Source organism: Mustela nigripes, chromosome 6 (assembly GCF_022355385.1).
Source record: "Mustela nigripes isolate SB6536 chromosome 6, MUSNIG.SB6536, whole genome shotgun sequence".
Lineage (NCBI taxonomy): Eukaryota > Metazoa > Chordata > Mammalia > Carnivora > Mustelidae > Mustela > Mustela nigripes.
Window position 1 is genome coordinate 82862451 of NC_081562.1, and position 22043 is coordinate 82884493.

The 22043-nt window shown below is 58.0% G+C and overlaps 1 protein-coding gene across 2 annotated transcripts; it reads right to left on the reverse strand.

Annotated features, from left to right (window-relative positions):
* Positions 1 to 322: 322 nt before the first annotated feature.
* RAPGEF3 (Rap guanine nucleotide exchange factor 3) lies at positions 323 to 21839 on the reverse strand. 2 transcript variants are annotated; one of them, XM_059402971.1, is made up of 28 exons: positions 21534 to 21839; positions 20847 to 21059; positions 15079 to 15132; positions 14887 to 14993; positions 14610 to 14731; positions 14288 to 14456; positions 13652 to 13736; positions 13257 to 13317; positions 13072 to 13148; positions 12747 to 12893; positions 12120 to 12232; positions 11755 to 11843; positions 11377 to 11455; positions 11018 to 11168; positions 10850 to 10932; positions 9986 to 10025; positions 7427 to 7508; positions 6980 to 7126; positions 4943 to 5040; positions 4369 to 4494; positions 4094 to 4275; positions 3743 to 3833; positions 3602 to 3652; positions 2615 to 2702; positions 2206 to 2270; positions 1760 to 1814; positions 1557 to 1628; positions 323 to 745 (listed from the first exon to the last, which is right to left on the reverse strand). In XM_059402971.1, the coding sequence occupies exons 1-28, from the start codon at positions 21537 to 21539 to the stop codon at positions 627 to 629; spliced, it is 2772 nt and encodes a 923-aa protein (XP_059258954.1). In that variant the 5' UTR covers positions 21540 to 21839; the 3' UTR covers positions 323 to 626. The 2 variants fall into 2 exon arrangements, with proteins under 2 accessions (XP_059258954.1, XP_059258955.1); XM_059402972.1 differs by lacking the exons at positions 15079 to 15132; positions 20847 to 21059; positions 21534 to 21839 and having other exon boundaries at positions 14288 to 14433; positions 14887 to 14970.
* Positions 21840 to 22043: the final 204 nt, after the last annotated feature.

Below are 22043 nucleotides of genomic sequence, written 5' to 3' on the forward strand. Positions count from 1 at the left end.
CCTTCACCGACACACCCCACAGGGCTGGCCTGGGAACACAGCATCCCCGGTCATTTCTGTTAACGGTCATTTCTGTTAACGGTAAGGCTCCTCAGGGGCCACCCCTCCCTTACAAACAGGCCCTGCCACACCCGACTGTTTATCTCCTGTTCCTGAGCTCTGGGAAGACCAGCAGGGGCCCTCCTCCCTCACCCCTCCCCGGGCCACACCGGCCCTGCCCCCGCCTGCACACCCGCCACACAGATGGGACCTGCTCCCTCTGTCCACCATGAAAACAAAGCGCCTGGAGATGGCCTGAGGACAAAGCCACAGACGCACAGAATCTGGGAAAAACGTGGTGTGGAGAGCTTTCTATTGAACCGAGTTCCAGCGCCTGCTCCGCTCTCCTGCCCACTCCAGGGCCTCTCTGCCCCCCATTCCTTAGCCTTGGGCCCCGGCTCATTCCACTCCGAGGTCCTCCTTGGCCGTCTGTCATCACAGGGGACAGCCGCCTCCATGCCGCCCACTCCAGGGCCGTGAGTCCACTCGGGAGAGCCCTGCCCAGCTGCCGCCGGCCTGTGGGCCTCCTGGCCCCGGGCGGGCCCTGGCTTTCCTGACGGGAAGTGCCTGCTCCAGCCCCAGCTGCCTCACGGCTCCAGCTCCCGGGAGAGGCGGGACAGTTCCCGCTGGTTGTCGATGACCTTCAGCTGCTGGACATAAGCCCAGGGGCTGGCCGGACTGCGGGTGCTCAGGGACTGCTCGGAGCCTGCCAGAGAGGTGGGAGGGAGAGTGGTCAGGGGAGGACAGCCGCAGCTTTGTAGGGCCCATGCCTGCCCACCCCAACCCACCCACCACCCCCCCGCAAAAGGGAGCAGATGAGCCTTGCCGCCCTCCGCCCCCCACCCTGCCAGTTCCCACAGCCCAGCTAGTGGCCAGTCTGCCCTCCAGTCTGGAGCAGAGATTGTGTGGGGAAGGGCTCAGACTCCGAAACACAGGTCCCCATGATTTCGTACTGCATAACGCCCCTTTCACTGAATTCAAAAGCAATGGCAACTGAAGAATTCTGTGGTCATCATAAATATATGAAGCATTTTAAAAGCTCTAGGTATATGTGTGTCTGTCCATATAAATTTAGCTGTGTCACTGTATTATGGTGGCCCCTGAGGACAGAGGAGTACGCAGGGAGAGGGAGCTATCGTCAGTGTGCTCACGCTTGGCATGGGTCCAGCAGTGTTCGTTGTATGATCCCAATAGATACATACGTAAAATAAAGGGCCAACAATGACAGCGCTGGATAAACCGTGGACTCTGATTAATCCCACTTCACACGACTGAAGGCCAATTAAAAAAAATCAGGTCTGGGGTAAGCGGACCCCTGGTCTGGGGCCCAGCTCTATCACTCTACCCCAGCCTTCTACAGGTGACTTCAGGGCTCAAGCCTGTTTGCGTGTCGTTAAGTTGGGAGAAGGTTCCAGCTTCCTCAGAGCGGTGGGGTGAAGAGTTCACAGCATCCTACACGCCAGCCGAGAAACGCCAGCCGAGGCTGCCCTGGCAGCACCCAGCCTTGCCCCACTTACACGTGGACATCCTCGCCACCTGGCTGTCCTCATGGAGGTGGGATACGCGGCTTCTGAGTGGCGACAGTGGCACTGGGCGGGGCGAGAAGCAGGAGTCAGGGAGACAGGGCCCAACCAGAGCCTGGAGGGGCAGAGGTGGGGGTCGGGGTGGGGGGTAGGAATGTGGATTCCAGAGGGGTGGGGGCAGGGGAACAGCCCCTCACCATTGCTGTGGCTTCGGCAGTGTTGCAACATCCGCACAGCTCTGGCCATCATTCTCTGTAGGCAAAGGACACAAGACCAGGCCTGAGGGGCAGGACCTTGGCATGGCCTGTGGGGCAGCTGCAAACCAAGACCCCTTTGAGTGGGGGTGTTCCTAGGGACTAGATGGGGCTGTATCTGCTCTGCCCTGACCCTAACCCTAACTGTCAGGTGACCAGGCAGTGGGAGAAAGAACAGAGATCAGGGAGGGCTTCGGGCTCTGTTTGCTGGGTGAGGTCATTAAGGCTGTCTTCCCCAGCACGCAAGGGAGTGAATAGGTTAAAAGACTCTATCTTTGTATTATTAATAATGGCTTTAGGTCAGCTCTCACCCCCCCCACTCCCTTCCAAGGACACAGCCATATCTCAAACCCACTCTAGGGGCAGATGCCCACTCTCCTTGAACTTACCATCTTTTCAAAGTTGATGAGATTCTCTACCAGTGTGTGGTTTCCTTCATGGATGAAGGTCATGTCTGCAGAGAGATGGGTTTTGCTTCAAGATCCCCAAAGTCTTCCCCCCTCCTACAGCCCAGGAAAGGTGACAGGCCAATCATGGGAGCCTTGGGCCTGTCCCAACCCCACACTGCCCTCTTCCTCTGACCCCTCGGAGCAATTTCCTTGTCTCTCTCAGGCCTCGTATCAGAGGCCATCTGATGTCACCAGCACTTGTCTCAACACTGCTTCTAGCCTGAGAACTCCTGATTCATCTGTGTCCCCCGAGGCGAGCACCCCAAGGGTCAGGTGGACATACAGACAGATGCAGACAGACGCGGGAACGGATGGGTGGAGGTGAGAAGGTAAGCACTGGTCCAATTACCTTTGAGAAGAAGAGGCATGAAGGGGATGATGGGAGGGGAGAGCTTGGTGAGGGCCAAGCGATAGACTCGGTGGTTCCACGAAGGGTCCTGAGAGGGGAGAAGCCTCATTGAGGGAGGGACCTGACCCCCACGCACCATGACACAAGCAAACACCACCAGCTCGGAGCTCAGCTTCCTCTGGGCCCCAGGTCTCCCCGAGGCGGGCTCCGCAGCAGGCAGGAGGGAACCTGAAGCACCGCGGGTCATCTGTGTGTGAGGCTTCAGGGTCTTGGCCCCCCAAACATGCTTCCGGGGCCCAGGGGTTTCATGGAAAACCCTCTCTCTCTCTCTCTCTCTCTGTCCCTCCTCTTGTTTTGTCTCTGTCTATCCCTCTCTAGTGGGTAAATTCCTCTGAATCTCTTGAGACCGCAAGGTACATTTTTTTCTCGAGAGCTCATAGCCAGGCTGATAAAAACCCTTTGTGCAAGCTCTCTTGAACACTCCCAAGACCTCTTAACCGTCAACAATTCCTGGCAGGGGGGTGGGAAGGGCAGCCAGCTCCTCAGCTCTTCCCTTGTCTCTGGCCTCCTCTAGCATCTCCTGAGGGGCCACTGACAGACTCTGGCCCATCATGGGTCTGGTGCGAGGACCTGCTTCCTGGGCCTGGGGCAGGTCAGCAGGAGACCTGTGTTCCCCGGATGTTCCCCTGGCGCTTCGGAGCCCGAGGCCAGACACCAAATGTGTCCTGTCCTGGTCCTCACATAGGACCTCACGCGGCCACAGTCAAGGTTCTCCCACCCCTGCCACACGGGATACAATATGCTCTGTGCCCCCCTCATTCTGCTAACACTTCATGCCGCAGCTAGCTCCCCAAACACACAGCCCAGAAGGAACCTGACTCTGGCCCAGGGCTGGGAACTCTGGAAGTGGCCAGGGAAAGGTAGAGGGACTGCTGGGAAGCCCAGAATCAGGGTTTCTGGAAAGAGGAGCCAAGGCCCAGCACTCACCAGCAACCTCTCGAGGGCCGAGTACAGCTTCCGGACTTTGTGCGGCAGCCGCTGTAGAGGAGAGGCAGATGGAGCTCTCACTGCTCCTAGCCCCAACCCACACTCCGAGGCTGGGCACGGGGTCCTCCAGATCACACCTACCTCCCAGGTGTGGGCCAGGCGGCTGATGGCCGAGTTGCTGAGGCCAAACATGACGGCAAAGAAGGAATTGAGATTCTTTTGCTCCTTGAGGCTATGGGTAGAAGATCCAGAGAATCTCAGGGGAAACAGCCACGCCCACAGAGTTCCTACCCAGACAACAGCAGGCCTAGGGCCCAGGATCAGGCCCAGCCGGCCTCTGCCTCTGTGGGGCCTGGGGCCAAACGGGGTGGGGAGGCAAAGACTCTAGGAGACCCAGGGAAGCAAGGGGATGGCAGATTAGGCAACTGGGGACAGAGACGCCTCAGGACTCAGCCACACACACACACCCCCTTCCAGCCCACAGACACTCACTGGGCGGCCAGCTTGATGAACTTCCTGAGCAGCTGGGCCCGCAGGCCCGGCACAGGGCAGAGACACAGCTCCGTGGCCACCCAATACTGGAGCTCATTGAAGCGGCGCATGAAACGCTCCAGGTTGGCCGTGGTCACGTCCCGCAGGTGCTGGGGGCCCAGCACGTAGTGGATCAGCTCTACCTGGGGAGGAGAGAGCAGGAGAGATGAGCCCACACAAGGTGGGGTGCCCCTGCCAGCCGGCTACACGGCTCCCCTCAGCTCTGCTCCATGCACCTGGTGGATACTGTTGAAGAGGCTCCAGTCGTGGTCTGTCAGCTGGCCCGCCAGGTCCTTGGCACTCACCAGGTCCAGCCCTTCCGCAGAGCCCATAGTAGGCCCCAGCTGCTCGGGGTGTGGGGTCTGTGGGTGCAAGAGAGCTCAGGAGGGGAATCCAGGGGACAGATGCAGGGTAGGAGGAGAGAATTTGAGGCAGAGACTCCGTGCCTATGGTCAAAGGGATGTCGGGGAGGTGATGGGTGCTACCAGGAGTAGGCCTCTGAAGGATAAAGCTTCCCAAGGAGTCGTCTATCCTCCTGCCAGCTCCCCAATGCTGAGACCCCCCTCCTTGTAGGGCTCCTATCTCCTGGGGAATCTCCAATGGGAGGAGGTCTTCTTTTTCCTTGAGAGCTCTCAACCAGCAGTCTCCCTTCCCCAGCTTCTGGAACCTTCCATCAGCTGAGGCCCACTCCTTCCATTTCATCCTTAAGACCCAGCAGCAGTCAGAGCCAGGGCCTCATCTCCCCTCTTTGTGACCCTCCCCTGCCACTCCCAAAACCCAGCTCCTCCCTGGCCCCCTGCCTGTTCCTACCAGCTCGTGCACTTCCTGTGGGTTGACAACAAAGAGCCGCTCATTGAGCCCCAGGGATGTGGCCACACCACGGGCCTCTGGCTGCAGGCCAATGGCATCTGCAAAGAAAGCAGAGGCTGGGCTGGGGGTTGGGGAAGTCGTGGACAGAAAGGGAGGCCAGGGAGCCACCAAAGGCAGGGTCGGGGCCCCAGTCGGGAGGCTGGGAGGACCCTTCTCCCAGTGGCCGGGCTAGAGTCCTGGGCAGGTGCTCTTGCCCACAACATCCACACTACCCAGGTTGTGGACAGGTCAGCACACCAAGGAAGACAAGAAAGGATTGTCAGTGACACAGGCAATATTCAGGCAACACTGAAGTCTCCGAGAGTTTCCTCTGTTGTCACATGGAGACAGCAAGACCAACCCTGACAACTCACAGGTCCAACAAGTTAATTTATGTAAGCAGTGGCAATAACTAGATGAGGCAGGTAGTGGCCTTTGAAAAGTGGAAAGTGCCTCACACGGGCCTTACTTAGTGTTGATTTTCGTCAGCAACTACTAAACGAGCCCGTGTTCTTAGTCATGTGGGAATCCCCACTCTCTAGGCCGGTAGCCCCCAAAGTAAGACCATCATGTGTCCAAAAAATATCAATTCTTCTCCTTATATTTATTTTTCTCATCTGTTTTGCAATTTTACTTTGTGGGTAGCTTCAGAATTATATAGTGTTAGTATGGGAGTATATGTATAGGACTTCTGAACAAATACACAGATAACAGTGGGTTTGTAGTAAAAATAGCATTTACTGACATGGGAGGGGATCTAAACGATCTGAAGGAAGGTCAGTGCTCTGAACAGTCCCTGTCACATAGTAGGGTCTCTGGTTCCGGGGCAGCTGCAACTCTCTGAGTCGCCACCAGGGGGAGGTGCTTCCCAGAGCAGAACACAGGTGCTCGGGACTTGATCCCGAAGCCCCACTTCCTGAAGGGGGAGAAGGGTTTGCTTTTCTGGCCTCTGCTCCTTGCCATTATTCCCTGGATGTCCCTAATTCTTGTCTACTCTAGGCTCCAACTGTCAGGCCCGGGCTGTGTCCTTCACAGAGACTGAAGAGAGGTTTCTGATGGCCCAAGGTCCCTGAAGGGATGTCTAAGTAATTTTCATGCTTCCATGTTCCAAGCACTAACTTTGTGCCAGCCCCGGGCTAAGTGTTTTCTTAATGTGACCTCGTTTAATGGCCACAGCCGTCCCGTGTGATGGGTACAGTTTTAGAGCTCATGGGACAGGTGAGGAATCAGAGGCTCAGAGAGGTTAAGCATTCTGTTCAGATCAGGATCACACAGTTCGTCGGTAGTGGGTCCTGGGGTCCCAACCCAGGCCCAGGGGTTTTGTGGATGCTCTTAACCACCAAGCTTCTCTGTCTCACCTGCCACGCTGCCTCCATCTCCTAACACATTGCTGCCCGTAGCTGCCTCTCAAGTATGTGCGCCAACTGACAAAATGAATGAAGACTATCTAAATTCAAAAGCCAGACACTCTCATTGACTCGGGGAAATTGCCTCATCCCCTTGAGCTTCAGTTTCCTTGAAAGAAAATAGGATGAAAGTACCTATCTCATAAAGTGGTTATTAAAATTCCATGAATATATGAGGACGATAATAATAAAATTAATGTACGAAGTGCTGGGCCAGCCACCGTTCTAAACCCTAAAATAGATAGGCTCATTCAGTCCTCACAGTTCCTCTGTGAAGTCGGCACTCCTATCAGCCCCATTTTACAGATGCTGAAAAGAGCACAGAAAGATCAAGAAGAACCCTGCCCAAGGACACACAGACAGGGAGCTAAAGGGCTGGACTCAACTGCAGACAGCCGGCCACAAGCTCATGCTCTCAAGCATGACACACAAAGCACTTTGGAGACACAATAAACCGCCCTTAAATGCTAACCATCACTAACAATGATGAAGGCGATCAAAATGATGATCTTAATTCAAGGGCGGGAATCTGGGCATGCACGGACGGAGGGGCCCCTCCCTCAGGGCCATCCCACCCAGAGACACAACTCACCACCTGCAGAGTTGACCTTCACCAGCACCTGCCCCTTGGTCCAGCCATCCTCCTGGGCCAATGCTGCCATCACCTCTCTCACGGAGGCCGTCACAGGCAGCTTCAGGGTCAGCACAGAGTGGTCCGGTCGGCAAATGTCATAGGGGACTAGAAAGGAAGACCGGGCTGAGGTGGAGGAAGAGGCTTCTTGGTCCCCCTAGCCAGAAGTGAGCGTGCGCAGATGCAGCAGTGGGAGGGTCCCAAAGAGGCAGGATGGGTGGTGAGGGGAAGCCTGGGTGGATATGCTGCCGGGGCGGGGGGGGGGGGGGGGTGGCCCGACTGGGGGGGGCACACCCTGTCTAGAAGCCTGGAACAGAGATCCTGAGGAGTACAGTGTACCCTCCTCAGCCAGGCATACTAAGGTCAAGGATGACGGCAGCAGGGTGCAGGCTGGCAGGGACCACCAACCTTTGTCCCCAGCTCGAATGGCACAGTTCCTGCTGGGGAGGGGCTGGTCCTGGCCGGGGAGCCAAACGGGCATGTTCCTGGTCTGAGAGGGAGAGAAAGTAAGCCCTGGGGCACAGGGGGCACAGGGGAGAACAGGTAGAGCAGAGGCTTCTGTCCCCGGGAGCGTGAGACCTGCACAGGGCACACACCACCGGCAGGCTCTGCTTGCTGCGTGGACCTGAGCTGGGTAAGCATGAGGCACCAAGACTCCCCGAGGAGAGACAAGTCAGTGCTCCTGTGCCTGTGTGTCACTCCTTTTGCCAAATGGGCCCTGAGTGGTCCTAATATGAGCACAACTCAGCCCTTGGCCCTGGTTTTCTCTTCCTCTTGCTCCTCTGGCTACTGTTTGCTAGCTGGCTGTTTGCTGCGTGCCAGGCTAAGGACAGGATTATTCTAAGTATCTAAATAGTCACAATAGCCCTTTAACAAAAATATTCATATTATTCCCATTTTATATGTGATAGAAATGAGGCTCAGAGAGATTAGTAACGGGCCCAAGGCCACACAGCTGCTTAGTAGCAGGCCAGAATCCTAACCTGCTCCTCCCCACACGCTACCGCCCCATCAGGCCCCACAGCCCTTCTTCATGCGGTCCCAGCACAGGGCAAGGAGTGGAGGCCTCCACCACACAGTGCCTTCACCCACCCGACTGTTCCTCTCACTCCTGTACCGACTCTTCCCCTCCCAGCTCTGAATGGGGCCAATCCTCCGAGCTCAGACCCTGACCCACGGGTCTTCTCTATATTTCATGTCTCAGAGCTCTCCCCAGAGTTCCACACAGTCTCACACCACCTGCATGGGGAGGTCGCAGCCTCTAGCATCACCCTCTCTTCCAAGCACCTCCTGGATCCTTCCATATCTGTGCTCCATCCCCCCAGACGCTCTCATCCTGCCTCCCAACCTTTCTCCAGCCCCTGACGACCCCCCCAGTCTGGTTTCCCTAAAGCTTATCATCTTGTTCTGGGGGTTCCTCTGAGCCCCTCCTCCCAGCCCAGGCCAACCCTCAGATCCACCTGCTCAGTTGCCTCCCTCTTCAGTGGCCGGACTATTCTCCTCCATCAGCCCTTGGGTGCCTCCTACCCCTCCCCCCACAGCCCCCAACACCCCCCACCCATCTACCTGACCAGAGCCAGATCAAGCTTCCTAATGTAGCTTCAAGGCCATCACTGTCTGCTGGATAAATCAGCAGCTCTTTAGCTGACCTACTCAAAACACACACTTGACCTTGTCAACCCATGGTTCCCACACCTCCAAGGCATGACACTGTTCAGAGGACAAGGACCAAACCCCTCAGCATGGCCTCCTCTGGTGGCTCCCTCTCACACTCCCTCCTGCAGGGTCCCGAACAGGTGGATTTCCCTCCCGATCGAACCGGACTGTGGGCCCCTTCTGCCTTGACCCTCCTGCCCTGTAGCTCTCAGCTCCTGTGGTCACACTCCCTGATTCTGACCCCGAGTCAGCCTGCCTCTTCTCCATCTTCAGAGACTCCTGCCTTTGCCGTTAGGCATCACGACACTGTCCAGCCGCTCCGTCCCTCGCCTGTCTGTGATGTGAGCCCCACATGGCCGGGGGTGTCTCTCCCCCACTTCTGCAGCAACAGCACCTAGCAGAGGGCCTGTGAGGGCAATTCCACACTAGTTCCTGAGCACCCGCCATGAGCCAGAGTGCCTGGGAGCCCTGGGGAAGCAGAGGTCTGGGCCCCTCACTCTCGAAGCCAGCACTCCAGCTTGGACAGGCACTAACAGATGATAAAGAAGTACCCCACATGGTGCTAAGGCTTTGAGGGGAATCACAGAAGACACCTTGGCAGGGGAGAGGGTGCGGTGCTCTAGATAAGGAGATGGGGGAGCCTCTCTGAGAACCCAACACTTTCGCTGAGATCATAAAGATAAGGATCTAGGTGGGCCAAGAGCCAGAGATAGAAATTTCCAGGCCCTGAGGTAGAAACAAACTTTGCCTATAGAAGAGAAGGAGCCTGTGAGAGTCTGGGGGCACGGGGCACACAGGCCACTGGGCACAGAGAGCCTGGTGTTTATTTTCCCAGGGCAACACTCCCTATAACCAGCCCCATCCTACCTTTCCAGCCCTTTCTCCTACTATTCCCCCAAGAAATCTCGGCTCCAGCCACACGTCCTCATCCCCCTTTGCTCCCTGCGGTCCCCTGCCGGGGATGGCACTGGCCACCTCTGACTCCCAAGAACCCTCACGCTTCAGAGGCTGCCTTCAGGCACCATCCCGCCATCCCCAGAACTGCTAACTGGTTCTATGAACGCGGACTACCTCCCAAATGCAACAGAAACCCCTTGGGGTGAGGTAGGGGTGGAGGGGTGACCCTAGACCTCTGTGTCTCCCCAGGCCTAGTGGGGAGTTCCTGTTCTGTGAACACCTATCCCAGCCCCAGGGGTGTGCCTGTGCATGGGGATCCTTTGCAGGCTGAGCCCCTGGGGTGGGGCTGAAGGAGGGGCAGAGGGAAGAAGCTGGGGCCAGACAGAGGTGAGAGGAGCTGGTCCATGCAGACACCTTCATCTGAGGAGATGCATTCCCACAGCCATTTTCCAACCTGCGGAGCAAGTGAGAAGGGCATTGAGATGAGGCGAGGGACGGAGCAACCGCAACGGGCCCCTGTGGGCGAGACAGGAGGGTAGGGGCAAGGAGTGGGGGAAGGGGGCCTGGCCCTGGATTCCCTCTGCCCTAAGCAGAGGCTCAGAGCTTTGCAGACTTGCTAAGTTCCAGCCAGAGGGGGCAAAGCCAGGGCTCAAAACTCAGCCCCCCCCCTGCTGGGATTTTCACAGGCCAGCATCAGAAGGAAAGAGAGTTCCAGGAAGCGCCATGCCCCAGGGGTCAGTCTGGGACCAGGACCTCACCTGGTCCTACGGGAATGTCTGGGAAGGCCAAGAGAAGCTTTAGGAAATGCATCGGATGGGGCCGGCAGGACCGGGCACTGAGGATGCTCTGGGGTAAGTACGTGCAGAATGGAGGAAGTGGGAATGGCAGGTGCGCTCAGGAGAAGGGGCGAGGGAGAAGGCACAGGCAGGGCATAAGGGTGAACAGCCAGCGACTGGTAAGAAGGGCTGACTGTAATAAGGAGTCAAACGAGCAGTCCCAGCCGGCTCTCCCAGGGCTCACGGCACCTGCAGGTGCTGCTGAGCTAAGGCATGGGAACACACCATCCTCAGTAGATGGGCGCTGTCCCGGTGTTAGGGACGAGAGCCTGAAGCCCTGAGAGGGGGACCATGCCTAGAACAGCAGAGCCACAGGCAGTGCAGCCTGGATGGCAAGCAGCGTGTTTGTGTCAGTGTCCAGCATCAGCGTGGGGTTCTCCATCCCCCATGCACCACCCGCCACACATGTGGAAAGTTAACTTAGAGCCTGAGCATCCATCACCTGTGGTGTCGCCGCCTCTCCGGCCACTGCTCCCGCAGCAGGAGGCAAAGCCGCGTGTCTCTGCTCACCAGGTCTGAGAGTTTCTGGGAAGAGCCAAGATGCATTGGCTCAGAGGTAGTCTCACCTCCCCCTGGCTGCCCAGTCTGGCCCTGCCTCACCCCCAGGTACCTGGAGAAAGCTGGTGGCCACCGGGTCCGCGTGGAGCATGGGGCCATAGAGGGCCATCCACTGGCTGACCAGTCGCAGGATCTGCTGCCTCTTGTTACAGATGTAGGTGCTGTTCTCCTGCTCGCTGCCCCCTGAGGGCTCCGCGTGGAAGGTGGGTGCCAGTCAAGGGAACCACAACGGCCGGCCAGGCCACCCACCACAGCTCAGGCAAAGGACCGGCAAGGACGCCCGGGGCCTGCGGACAAGCCGGCCTTGGCACCAGCCTGGTCCTTCGGAGAGCTCAGCTCAGCCCTGCGGGGAGAGACCCCTTCTCCCTGTTCTGCACAACCTCCTTATCCCCCCTGGAGCTGGAAGGATATTGGTGAAGAAGGGCAGCACAGAGCTGGGCACTGGGCATGAAGACGCTGTAGGTCAGGAGGAAGTCACTGAGGAAGGTCTCTGTAGGGCAGGAACAGGGGAACAAGAGGAACCTCAGAGATCAAGTCTGCCGAGCACAGATATAGACAGAACGAGGGTTCCCTTCTCCTAGTCCCACAGCGGGCAGTGTCCCAGGGCCCAGCCCCTGTCACGGCACTCCCCACCCAAGCCAAGAGCACAGGAACAAGGACTTCCTGCCAACCGGCCAAATGGGCCAACTCAGCACCCACTAACATCACACTCAGGGTGCCTGGCCCTCTCCCAGACTACGATGACCATCTGATGAGTCACACAGTAGATGGGGCATCTCTTGCCCCTACCTGTTGGGTCATGAGTGCTGGAATCAGGTCGCATGGCCTCCAACAGTAGTTCTAGGATCTTCTCTGGGGTGCCAGACATCACAGTATACCTAGCAGAAACAGCCAATCCATAGCACTTCCCACATCTGGACAGACATCAAGAATCATATCGCCCTTCCCTATCCACCAGCTCGGCCCCACCTTGGGGTTTAAGGGAAAGCTGGCTCTGGGGGTGCATCTGATCCCCAGATGCCCCGCCCCTTCCACCCCGGGGAGGCCAGCGAGCAGGGGTAAGACATGGGGGAAGGGAGTAAAGCCTGGAAAATGGAAGGAGAGAAGGTGGGCAAGAGAGAAGGTGTGCAGAAGGAGTGTGGCAGGTGTGTTACCGGTTCCTGCCTGGGGTTGGAGGGCGAGAAGGACCAGCTCCCTGAGAGGCTCTCTCCAGGACCAACACCACTTTGCCATGTTCTTCTAGCCTCATGGTCTTCGCCTCCACATCCTGGAGAACAAGCCACACCCAGTGCTCAGTACACACGGCAGGTCCTTTCCCCTGTTCCAGGACATTTCCCTGGGCCCCACAAGGTCATTCAGCCCTTCTCCCACCCCATTCAATGCCCATGGCCTTGGATCTTCCCTACTCCCAGTCCTGCCCATCATGCAGCCTGAGCCACCTCTTCCACACTTCCCTCCCCCACCTCCTTCTGTGGCTCCCACTCTCCATTACGCTGCCTCCCCTCATGCCCTAGTCTCCCACCCCTCTGTGCCCTGCCACCCCTCTGTAGCCACCCACCACCACGGTCTCCCACACTGAGCTGGGGTTCTCCGGTTTCACTGAGCCTCCTCAGCGTGCTATGGACCTCTCCCATGCACCAGCCATCACCTCTAAGCTTCTCCAGCTCCTACCTCTCCATGCTCCTTATAGGCCTTCTCTGGTCCCTGCCCCTTACCCCCTACCACTTCTCCAGAGGAGGTCCTTGCCATGTCCCCTGCCCTGACACCCCCAGTAACGGCACCTTGATGATACGGTTGAAGTCCTGCTTGTCCACGCGGAGAAAATGACAGTTGTCTTCTCTCAGGATGATGGTGGCTGCCCGGGGTGCATCATTGACCAGTGCCAGCTGTCCAAAGTCATCTCCCTCGTGCAGTGTGGTCACCAGCCCCTGCAGCCAGCACCACCCCCCCCAACCCTTGTCAGAGCAGATCCATGGTGGGAGAACCCCTGGGCAGGAGGAGACCTGGGAGATTGGCAATCTTGGGTCCATTCAAGGTCTTACCTCGAGGGCTAGGGCCAGGGAAGTGGATACCACCAAGGAGGCTGGAGAGAGAGGGAGAACTCACCTTGCCATGGGTCACCACATTGACCGATCCTTTCCAGATAATGTACCACGAGGTGCCCTTGTCTCCCTGGCTGAACACTGAGAGAAGAACCCATTAGACACACCTGGAGTCACCCTCCTCTTCTCTATGGCCTCTGCCACGTCCAGACCCCTGGTGCCCAGTGTCCTGCACCCCTTCTGACTTACACACAGTCCCCGCTTTGCTGTGTGGTTCAAAGAGAAGAACTGCTGCTAATTCCCGCTTTACCTGTGAGGCAGGGAGAGGAGGGTCAGTGGGGCGAGTCCGGGGTAAGAAGGGCCAGGTTAGCGGGAAGGTTAGGTTCAAGGACACAAGCGCCTGGGGGCAGAGATGGGGCTAGCTCAGGTGCCCGGGATTCAGCAGGAGACAACGCAAGGGAAGGAAACAAGCCAGGAGGGGCAGAGGGATTTTTGGACAAGGATGTTGGGAGCCAGAAATTTGATGGACATTTCCAAGCCAGTGGACGAAGGGGAGGGAAGCACCTGCTGGCCCAGCTGTAGGGGCCACAGGGGTTTGCAGGGAGAGGAGGTCCTGGGGGAAGGGTGGAGGCAGGCAGACTGACCGAGTTTGAGAGGTGGGCCACAGCCTTGATGTGCAGGAGCTCCTCAAAGATGAGGTCCAGCTCCTCGTCTGTGCGCTGACCCGGGCTGCAGGCACAGGATGGTAGAGAAGCAAACAATGGACTGCGGGCCTCAGGGTATGGGAGCCGCTCAGCCCACCACGCTCGGGCCCGGGGCCAGCTGGCCGCAGCGGTGGTGGTGACCGGACCAGGCTGGCCACTACTGCATGTGCACCACGTGCTGTACAAGGGGCAAGTGCTTCGCACGTGTCAATCCCACCTGCCCTCGGGACGACCCTGTGATGTGGGCGCAGCGCTCCTCCTTTGACAGAAGAGGAAGCCGGCATGGAGCCGTCCAAGGCTACCCAGAAAGTCGCCGGCAGAAATGGAACCTGAACCAGGACCTGCCTGCCCACCCCCGCCCAGCCACCACCGCCCCTGAGCGAACCTGCTCCTTATAGACCCCATGCCTCCCACCCCAGCTACAAAGGAAGAAACAGGTTCAGAGGTGGAGAAGGGGGGGCTCCAGGTCACACAGTAAGAGGAAAGGGAGCCTCTCAGAGATGAAATGGAGAGAACTAGAGAGTCTTAGAGCCATGCGAGGCCAGGGGGGTGCAGGCGGCAGGGCACCCGACTCACGGCTTGCGGAGTGCCACAGTGAGCAGGGCGTCAGGCCCCCGCTGGGACAGCAGGGCCACGGCCTCCACCAGCTCCTCCTCCAGCTCCCGGACACCTGCGGTCTCTGGCTCCGGCCCGGGGAAACGGTAGAATTGGGTATCTCGGTCCTGGAAGGTCCAGTCGTGTTTCACTGCAGGGCAGAGGCCCAGGTGTGAGGGAGGCAACAAACTGAGGCCGTGTGGGTACGAGGCCCGTACAGTAAGGCCCGCTGAGGCTCTGCCCCCAGATGCCTGCCCCCCAGGACTGCCCGGCCCGGGGGCCCCCACCCTGGGTTCAGGCTCACCATGGTAAAGGGCACCTTCATCCAGCAGCACCTGGCAGATTCCCACAGCTTGGCTCCGGGATTGGACCCCAAGGCCCAGGGCCAAAATGCCATCCACCAGCTCCCGGCCGGAGCAGCATTGCCTATGAGAGGTAAGAGGACAGGAAGAGGAAGAATGAAAAGGCAGGAGGGAACGAGGCTGGCAACAGGGTGAGCCCCAGAGGCCTGAAACAGAGCAACAGGGAGAGACACGAGGGGGGGGTGGTGCGGCAAGGAGGCAGCCCAGGCCTCCACTCACCGATAGAGCCGAAGGTGGTACTTCCGGTCTCGGATAAGGGTCGGGCAGGTGGCGAGGAGATGTCGATGCAGCTGCTTCCCAGCCCTGAGCACCCGCTCCGCGGACGCCTAGGACGGGGAGGGCCACAGCTGGCTTAGGCCCTGAAGCCCTGGCTTGCTGTCCCCTCCCGGCTCCACCCCCTGCGGCTGGTACCTGCTCCAGGCTCACGCTGAAATCCAGGGACTCCTCACTGTCGGTGAGTGGCGTCTAAGGGCAGGGGGGAAGGTCTGCACGTCAATGCCAGCTCGTGGACCTCAGCCCTCCCCATTTCTCTCGCACCCCTTGCACCGTCCCCAGCTCCAAACACATGCACCTTAGCTACTCAGCCACCCCCGTCCACCAGGCATCCACCTTTCCCCACCCTACAACCAGACCCTTGTCTTCCTTCTCGACACGAGCACTGCACCCCAAGAGATGTGATCCCTGTTCTGCTTAAGCAGGGCCCAGGTGTGCCCAGGCTCCCAGGTGAACCACACCCGTGTAGGGGACATTGCTGAGAGAGAGTGTGAGGATGGGAGGGAAGAAAGGCCCATGACAGGTCAGGAAGTGAGCATCTTTGCTCCTAGCCTGGGGTCACACAAGCCTAATCCCGGGTCAGGGTTCGTCCCCAGCCTCGAGACCTGGGGACTCCTGGGTCCAAATCCCTGCTCCTCCATGTACTAGCAGTGTGACCCTAAATATATGGCTTAACTTCTCCCTGCCTCAGTTTCCTTGTCTATAAAACCTATGAAACACTCATAATAGCAATACAGAGGCTCTGGGCAGGGTTCTGTGAGTTAGTGTGGGTTGAATGTTTGAAGCCCAGCTTCGCACAGGGCTGTACGTACATGTTGGCTATTATTACTCATCTGTGAAGCAGAGGGCGGGCTGCTTGCTGGGAAGGCCCTGTGCTCTCTGAGATGCGGCTGCTAGCCCATAACCCTGCAAGAGGGAGGAAGCCTTGGCGGCGCCTCACCGGCTCTGGAAGATGGGATTTATGTAGAAACACTGGTTAACAAGGCTTCCATGCCCTTGGTATCACCTGAGCCATCATCCAGGAACCCAGGGCCCATAGGTCCCGGGATGTGGGCTACAACAGCTCCTTACAGCCCTTCTTTCTCTGTCAAAGGGAAAACTGGAATTTGTAGACATCTCTGGACAGGATTCCTGACCCTCCATGGGCCCTCCCAAAGGCAGAGTACTTTACAGTTTACAAAGCACGTCTTGCTTCATGATTTCTTCTGATCCTACACAGAAGAGGACCAGACGGAAAGTAGGCGGAGCAGGGATGATCTGTCCTCTCTGACTTAGGAAGTCGGGGTGAAGAGCCGGTGTAACTCTGTCACTCAAGTATCTGACTACTTAGCCAGACAGCCGTGCATAAGCTCCAAAGTGCTTACATTTTTGGTCTCACCCCACCCACCGCACCTGCCTGGCTCCTTCCCCTTCCCCTCTTCCCCCTTCTCACCAGCTCTGTCTCCTGCCTTCCCAGATGCCCTCAGGACCCTGAAAAGGACCTGGCTGGGGAGCTGGGGAGCAAGCAGGCCCAGGGCCAGAACCCCCCGGCCTGGTCTTGGCATCTTCCCACTGTGTGCCATGCAGAGGCCCGAGGTCTGGCATGCACAGGCGCCTGGCCTGGGGCTGGGCGGAAGTCGCTAGGTGTCCCTAGGGTATCCCTGCCCGGGTCATGGGGCCCAGCCTGGTGCCAGACACAGAGCCTTGGAGACTTAGCAACAGGAAATGAGGAGGAGGAGGAGGAGGAGGAGTCGGGGAAGGAGGAAGGGCAGGAATGCTACCAAGCCACCCCCCTGTGTCGGAACAAACAGTGCCGAGTGCTAATGACTTGTTGTTGTTCAAGTCAAAATGCCCAGGTGGCCCTGTCCCTGCCCCAGCTCTCCTCTGTGCCCTCGATCCAGGCTCCAGCCTGTGCTCCCTTCCTGGTATTATTCTGACCCTGGAGGGCACATTAGTAAGGGACGTGCCTGCTCCTGCGGGGCCAGGCAGGGCACACCCCAGATCCCAGATCCCCAGGCCTTGTTGAAGCCATTTCCGGCCCAGCCCCAGGGAATAAGCACCAGGGTCAGGGGAAGGGGGCTCTGGCCCATCAGAGCTGAGGAAGGTTCCTGAAGACCTCCCTCTCAGTCTGCCAAGGACAACAAGAGCCCAGAGAGATGAGGTGATGGACCCAGAGTTTCATAGCTGCTCAGAAATTCAAGAGCTTACTGAACAGCCCATGCTGAGCCTGGAAGGAGGTGTCTGTCTCCTGCCTCGCAGCTGGGGAGGAGGAGGCTCAGAGGTGACACAACCTGACTTGAGAGTTGGTGAAGAGGGGCTCCGGGATTCACGCTAGCCTGTCTGGTTCCAAAGCACAGGTCCTCAGCCCCTCCACACCACCTCCACACCACCATCTCCCAGGCACCTCCACGGCCTGGGGAACGGATAAATTCGGCCCTCAGGAATGTTCCATGGGCAAGTAAGTTTAGAAAACCTTGTGTTAAACGAAGTTGCCTGGGTTTGCTATCATAGTCCCTCTGGGTCCCTACCCTGTGCCTGTGCTCTGGACGGGGTGGGGTAGCGGCGGTACTATTCAGGAAATACGATTAAGTCTAGGGGCTCCCAATTTAGACGCCCAGGTCGAATCTCGGTTCCCCAGTACCAGCCAGTTGTGTGACCTTGGCTGCTTATTAAACTTTGTGGGCTTCGGGTTCCTCATCTGTAAGTCGAGTTTGTGATAGTAGTACCCATCTTATAAGGGAATTATGAGGGTCAAATGAGTTAATAACATAAAACACTCGAAGTGATGCTTGGCTTGTGGTAACTGCTTAGTAAATGTTAAGTAACTTGATTAAACCATTATTTTACGATGGGTGCCTATTACCCGGACACAATGCAAAACATATTGTGTACCTTGGCCGACCCTGTCCCTGATATGATAACCCTGAGTGTCACCATAGGGGTTCTCAGTTGGAAAGAAGTGGCTGATCTGGGTAGGGGTGAAGGCCCTTGCCCACGGCATACCCTCCTGCCCAGACAGGAGGGACTTCGGGTAGAAGAGGAGCTTCTGGGCACCAGCACAAGCCAGCTCCACCCTCCCTCCCTGTCACTTGGTGTCAGTGCCACACTGGAGAGGCCTGCGCTGAGCCAGAGAGCTCGTGGAGACCTGTCAGACCAGTTCCCTTAGGCCATGGCTAAGGTCTCAGGCCAAGCCTATGTGTGTTGGGACAGGGAGAGGATGCAAGGGGAGGGGTGATGCTTCGGGGGTCAGTGTTATCATCTGTAGCCGAAGAAAGCACGCCATGAACTCGGCCGTCGTAGCCAGACCACCCGGGACAGAAGCCTCACTTTGCCTCTTAGCAGAGACGAAAGTCCGAGCCTCCTGGATTTGTCACTTAGCCACCCCGTGCCTCTGTTTTCTCATCTATAAAATGAGATGATGACATTAGTATCTGTCTCGCAGGGCTATTGTCAGATTATTTGATATGATAAGGGAAAGCTCTTATAATAGTGCCTGGGACCCGGACACCTGGGTGGCTCAGTCGGTGAAGCATCTATCTTCGGCTCAGGTCATGATCCCAAAGATCCTGGAATCAAGCCCCACATCGGGCTCCTGCTCAGCAGGGAGATGGCTTCTCCCTCTGCCTCTCCCCCTGGCTTGTGCTTCCTCTCTCTCTCAAACAAATAAATAAGATTTTTTTTTAATTATTTTTTTTTTAAAATAAGATCTTTAAAAAAAAAAAATAGTGCCCGGGATCTAAGTATTAAACAACTATTAGCTACTACCATTGTTTGGACAGGTTGGATGAAAGCATGTTTTCGGAGTTAGAGAACAGAGCCACCTCCCCCAAAACAACCACTCAAAAGGAAGCATCCCAGGCTTCTCTGAGCTTGTGAGACCCACCAGATGTATCCTGACCTTGCCCCTGCCTCTAGATAAATTGATCCTTCTCTGGCTCCCAGACATCGGACAAGATCTCCTCTCCCTCTCCAGGGTTCCAAAGAAGATGTCCTTCCATCCCATTCCAGGGTCACTTTTGCTATGGTTGGTAAGTCTGTTCTCTATCTAACCTCAGGCCGTCCTGCTGTAACTTGCTTTCATTTTCTCTTGTCCTGATTTTGTCACAACACAAAGTGCTCTCTTCAGGCCTCAGGAGGTTGATGGGTTTCCCCCCTGGTTTTCTAAGAGGCTGTCACAGCCTGAATGACTGCCAGCACTGTCCTCCTAGCCTCCACTCCTTTAAAACATCCACCCTTTACCCGCGGTGCGCAGCCCCTGGTTCCCTCAGGTGAGCCCCTCCTAGGCCAAATGCATCATCCATAGGTGAGAGGTGTGGCTTCTTAAACACAGCGGCAGTGGGCTGAGACCACCATCCCCCCCCATTGCCCAGAGGCAGTCATCAGGAGAGGGTGTAGCCCTTGCCCCTAGCCCTAAAAATCTAAGTTCCCTTTAATCACTCATTCCCACCTACCCCACACACACCAGGCAGTGAGGGGTGGGGGCTGTGTTTCAGTGACTTTCATCCCATTTCTACTCCAGCAACCCTCACACCACCCTTCTGGTCTCCCCACACACCCCAGTTCTTCAATTCTGGGGGCTGGGAGAGTCAGGAGACAGCCTGTGACCTCTTCCATTTCCCCTGCCCTCCCATTCCCCCTCCCGAGTCTTTGAGTCCCCAGGGATCCTCCAGTGACCTCACTGTCCCCGGCACCTGCCCTTTCCCCCACTCCCCATCTTGCCTCTACTAGCTGGGAAGGGGACAGGAAATGCACAAGTAATTATAGCCTGAGAAGGAAGGAGGGAGGGTTCTAGCCCTCAGGCTCCAAGCCTTAGCTACCACCAGAGACCTGGAGGGGTGGGGAGGCGGCTTAGCCCAGAAGGGGCCGCTCCCCTCTGGAGCCCCAGCTTGACCGGGACCCAGGCCCAAGAGACAACTGATCAGGAAGACCCAGGGAGGGAGGGAGGGTTGGGGGAGAGCTAGGGACTGGCACCTAGATTATCCTCTCAATTCCGATTTGGGGGAGGAGGTCCCATCACCTTGGCAGAGCTCATTTTGTCTCACTCAGCCTCATATTTTGATAAGGAGGAAAAGAGGTAGAAGGTGGTAGTCATCCTACTCAAAGGGACTTGCTGATAAAAGACATAGGTGACAAGCTCTCCCGATTCTGTCACCTGCTCCTGCTTTCCCCCTACCCCTTCGCCCAGGTTACCCTCCTGGCACCCCACACCCCCCACCAAAGCTGTCCTGTGGCCCACACAATAGACACATGCGAAATCTCAGGGGAAGGAACTCTGGGGACTCTGGGTGGTCGGAGAGAGCTGGAGAGAGCTTCTCTGCTGATCTGAATCCCGACGCCCACCCTGCGCCCCACAGCTCTGCCCACTCCTGCCCTCTCCTTCATTCTCACAGCTCCAGGAGACTCTTTGGCAAAGGCAGACTCCGGCTCCCGTCTCCAAACTTCACCAAAGCCTCCCTTGAGACCCCCAGAGACAGATGCCAGGCAATGTTCACATGACCACTTCACCCCAAGATCCAGCAGAATTGGCGCAGTTCGGCGGCTTGCCATAGGAGAATGTTGCCGCGGTGAGAGAGCCAGAAGAGCAACGAAGCTTACCTAACCCTGCACCTTGACCTGCCCCCATCTCCCACGCGCCTCCTACCACCACCTGAAGAACACACGAGCTGCCTAACTCGGGATGCACAGAAGTGACAGGTCGATGACAAATCCCCTTCCCCCACGCCAGCAGGGGCAGGGGTGAGTACCACTCGCACGCAGACACGCATGGGGCGGCTGTGTACGCCACCCACAAGCACAGCAGCCCAGCTGCTCTCTGCACTGTGCAGCCCAGCAGCGGCCCCTCCACCCCCAGTGGCGTACTCTTTCTCGAAGTCCAGGCCCTCCGGTCCCACCGCCTGGCCCTAGCTCGGCAGCTGATAGGCACTCACCCAGCGGAGCCCCTGGATGCGGCTGGGACGCTGGTGCTCCAGCAGCAGCTGGTAAGAACAGCTTCGGGGCCGGTGCACCCTCTTCAGCACCATGTTGAACAGGGTCCCCTCCGGCACCACGTCCGGGAGGCCTCCCACCTGTGCCGCTCCTAGAGAGGGGGTGTCGTCCACAGCCAGGCCCACCTGCCAGCGGCTCTCACCTGGCCAGCCCACCTGTGACGCAGGGAGGAAGGCAGAGAGCCATGGGGCTGGGGCTGGGACCGGGGCAGCTGGACCAGGGCGCAATTGCCCCAGGCAGAACCACTTCCTTTGAGTCCTCTGGACTGGTCAGGCGGAGGTGCTGCAACCCTGCCAGGAGCCGGGGGAGGGACAGGAAGACCTTCACTGGGGCCTGCCGGTCTGGCGCGCTTCGGGGTCTCCAGCTGGCGGCCGGAGATCAGGCCTTTCTTCCCTGTCTCCTTTGGACTTCTGCCCCACCCCGCAGCCCATAGCCCTGAAGGGATCTCCGCCACCTCCCAGGATGAGGCTACGGACTCACTGGATCCCCCAGAAACACAGCTCTAGCTCAAACCCTTCTCCCCTTTTCCTTCACCCCTGGCCAGCCCTCTCTCTCCTGCCCAAACACCCCACGCACCCTGTCAGCTTCCTCTTCTGTTCCTCCCCACCCTGACCCCCCACCTTACCCACCTTCATGTTCCTGCTCAAGCTCGCACAGCCCTGCGGGCTCTAGCGAAAGGCTGGGGCGCGGGGAGACCCTCAGCGAGACCCCGATTGCTCCTAGAAGGGTGTGGGCTGGAAGCCCCAGGAGAAGTGACCAGGGTAATTCCTAGCTGGACCCGCCGCCAGGGCAACGGGCAGGGTGGAGAAGCTCCTTTTAGGTGCGTAGAGGGCAGGGGGCGTGGGGGGGGGCCCCCCCCCCCCTGCAGCAAGGAGTCCCAAACCTCCACCTCCGTCCCAGACAAATGAGCCAGCTGGCACCGGGCACTGAAGCGAGGCTGCAGCTGGCACTGGTCCGGGCGGGAGCTGTCACACCCCCCTGCGCTCCCCGCCCCCTTCCCCTCCCTGGGACCGCCTGAGAGGGCGGAGAGGAGGCGCCGGGCCGGACGGTGGGGGAGGGTGTAGGGAAGGGGGCGGGCATGGGCCGGGGGTGGAGTTGGGACTCGGGGGTAGTAGGGCGGGGGCCAGCTTGAGACCCGA

Coding starts and splice junctions, on each gene's coding strand:
- RAPGEF3 (XM_059402971.1), bottom strand. Junction 13,149..13,256: donor CAGCAAAGCGGGGACTGTGT/GTAAGTCAGAAG, acceptor TTCTTCTCTCAG/TGTTCAGCCAGGGAGACAAG. Junction 746..1,556: donor GGTGGCGAGGATGTCCACGT/GTAAGTGGGGCA, acceptor CCTCTCTGGCAG/GCTCCGAGCAGTCCCTGAGC.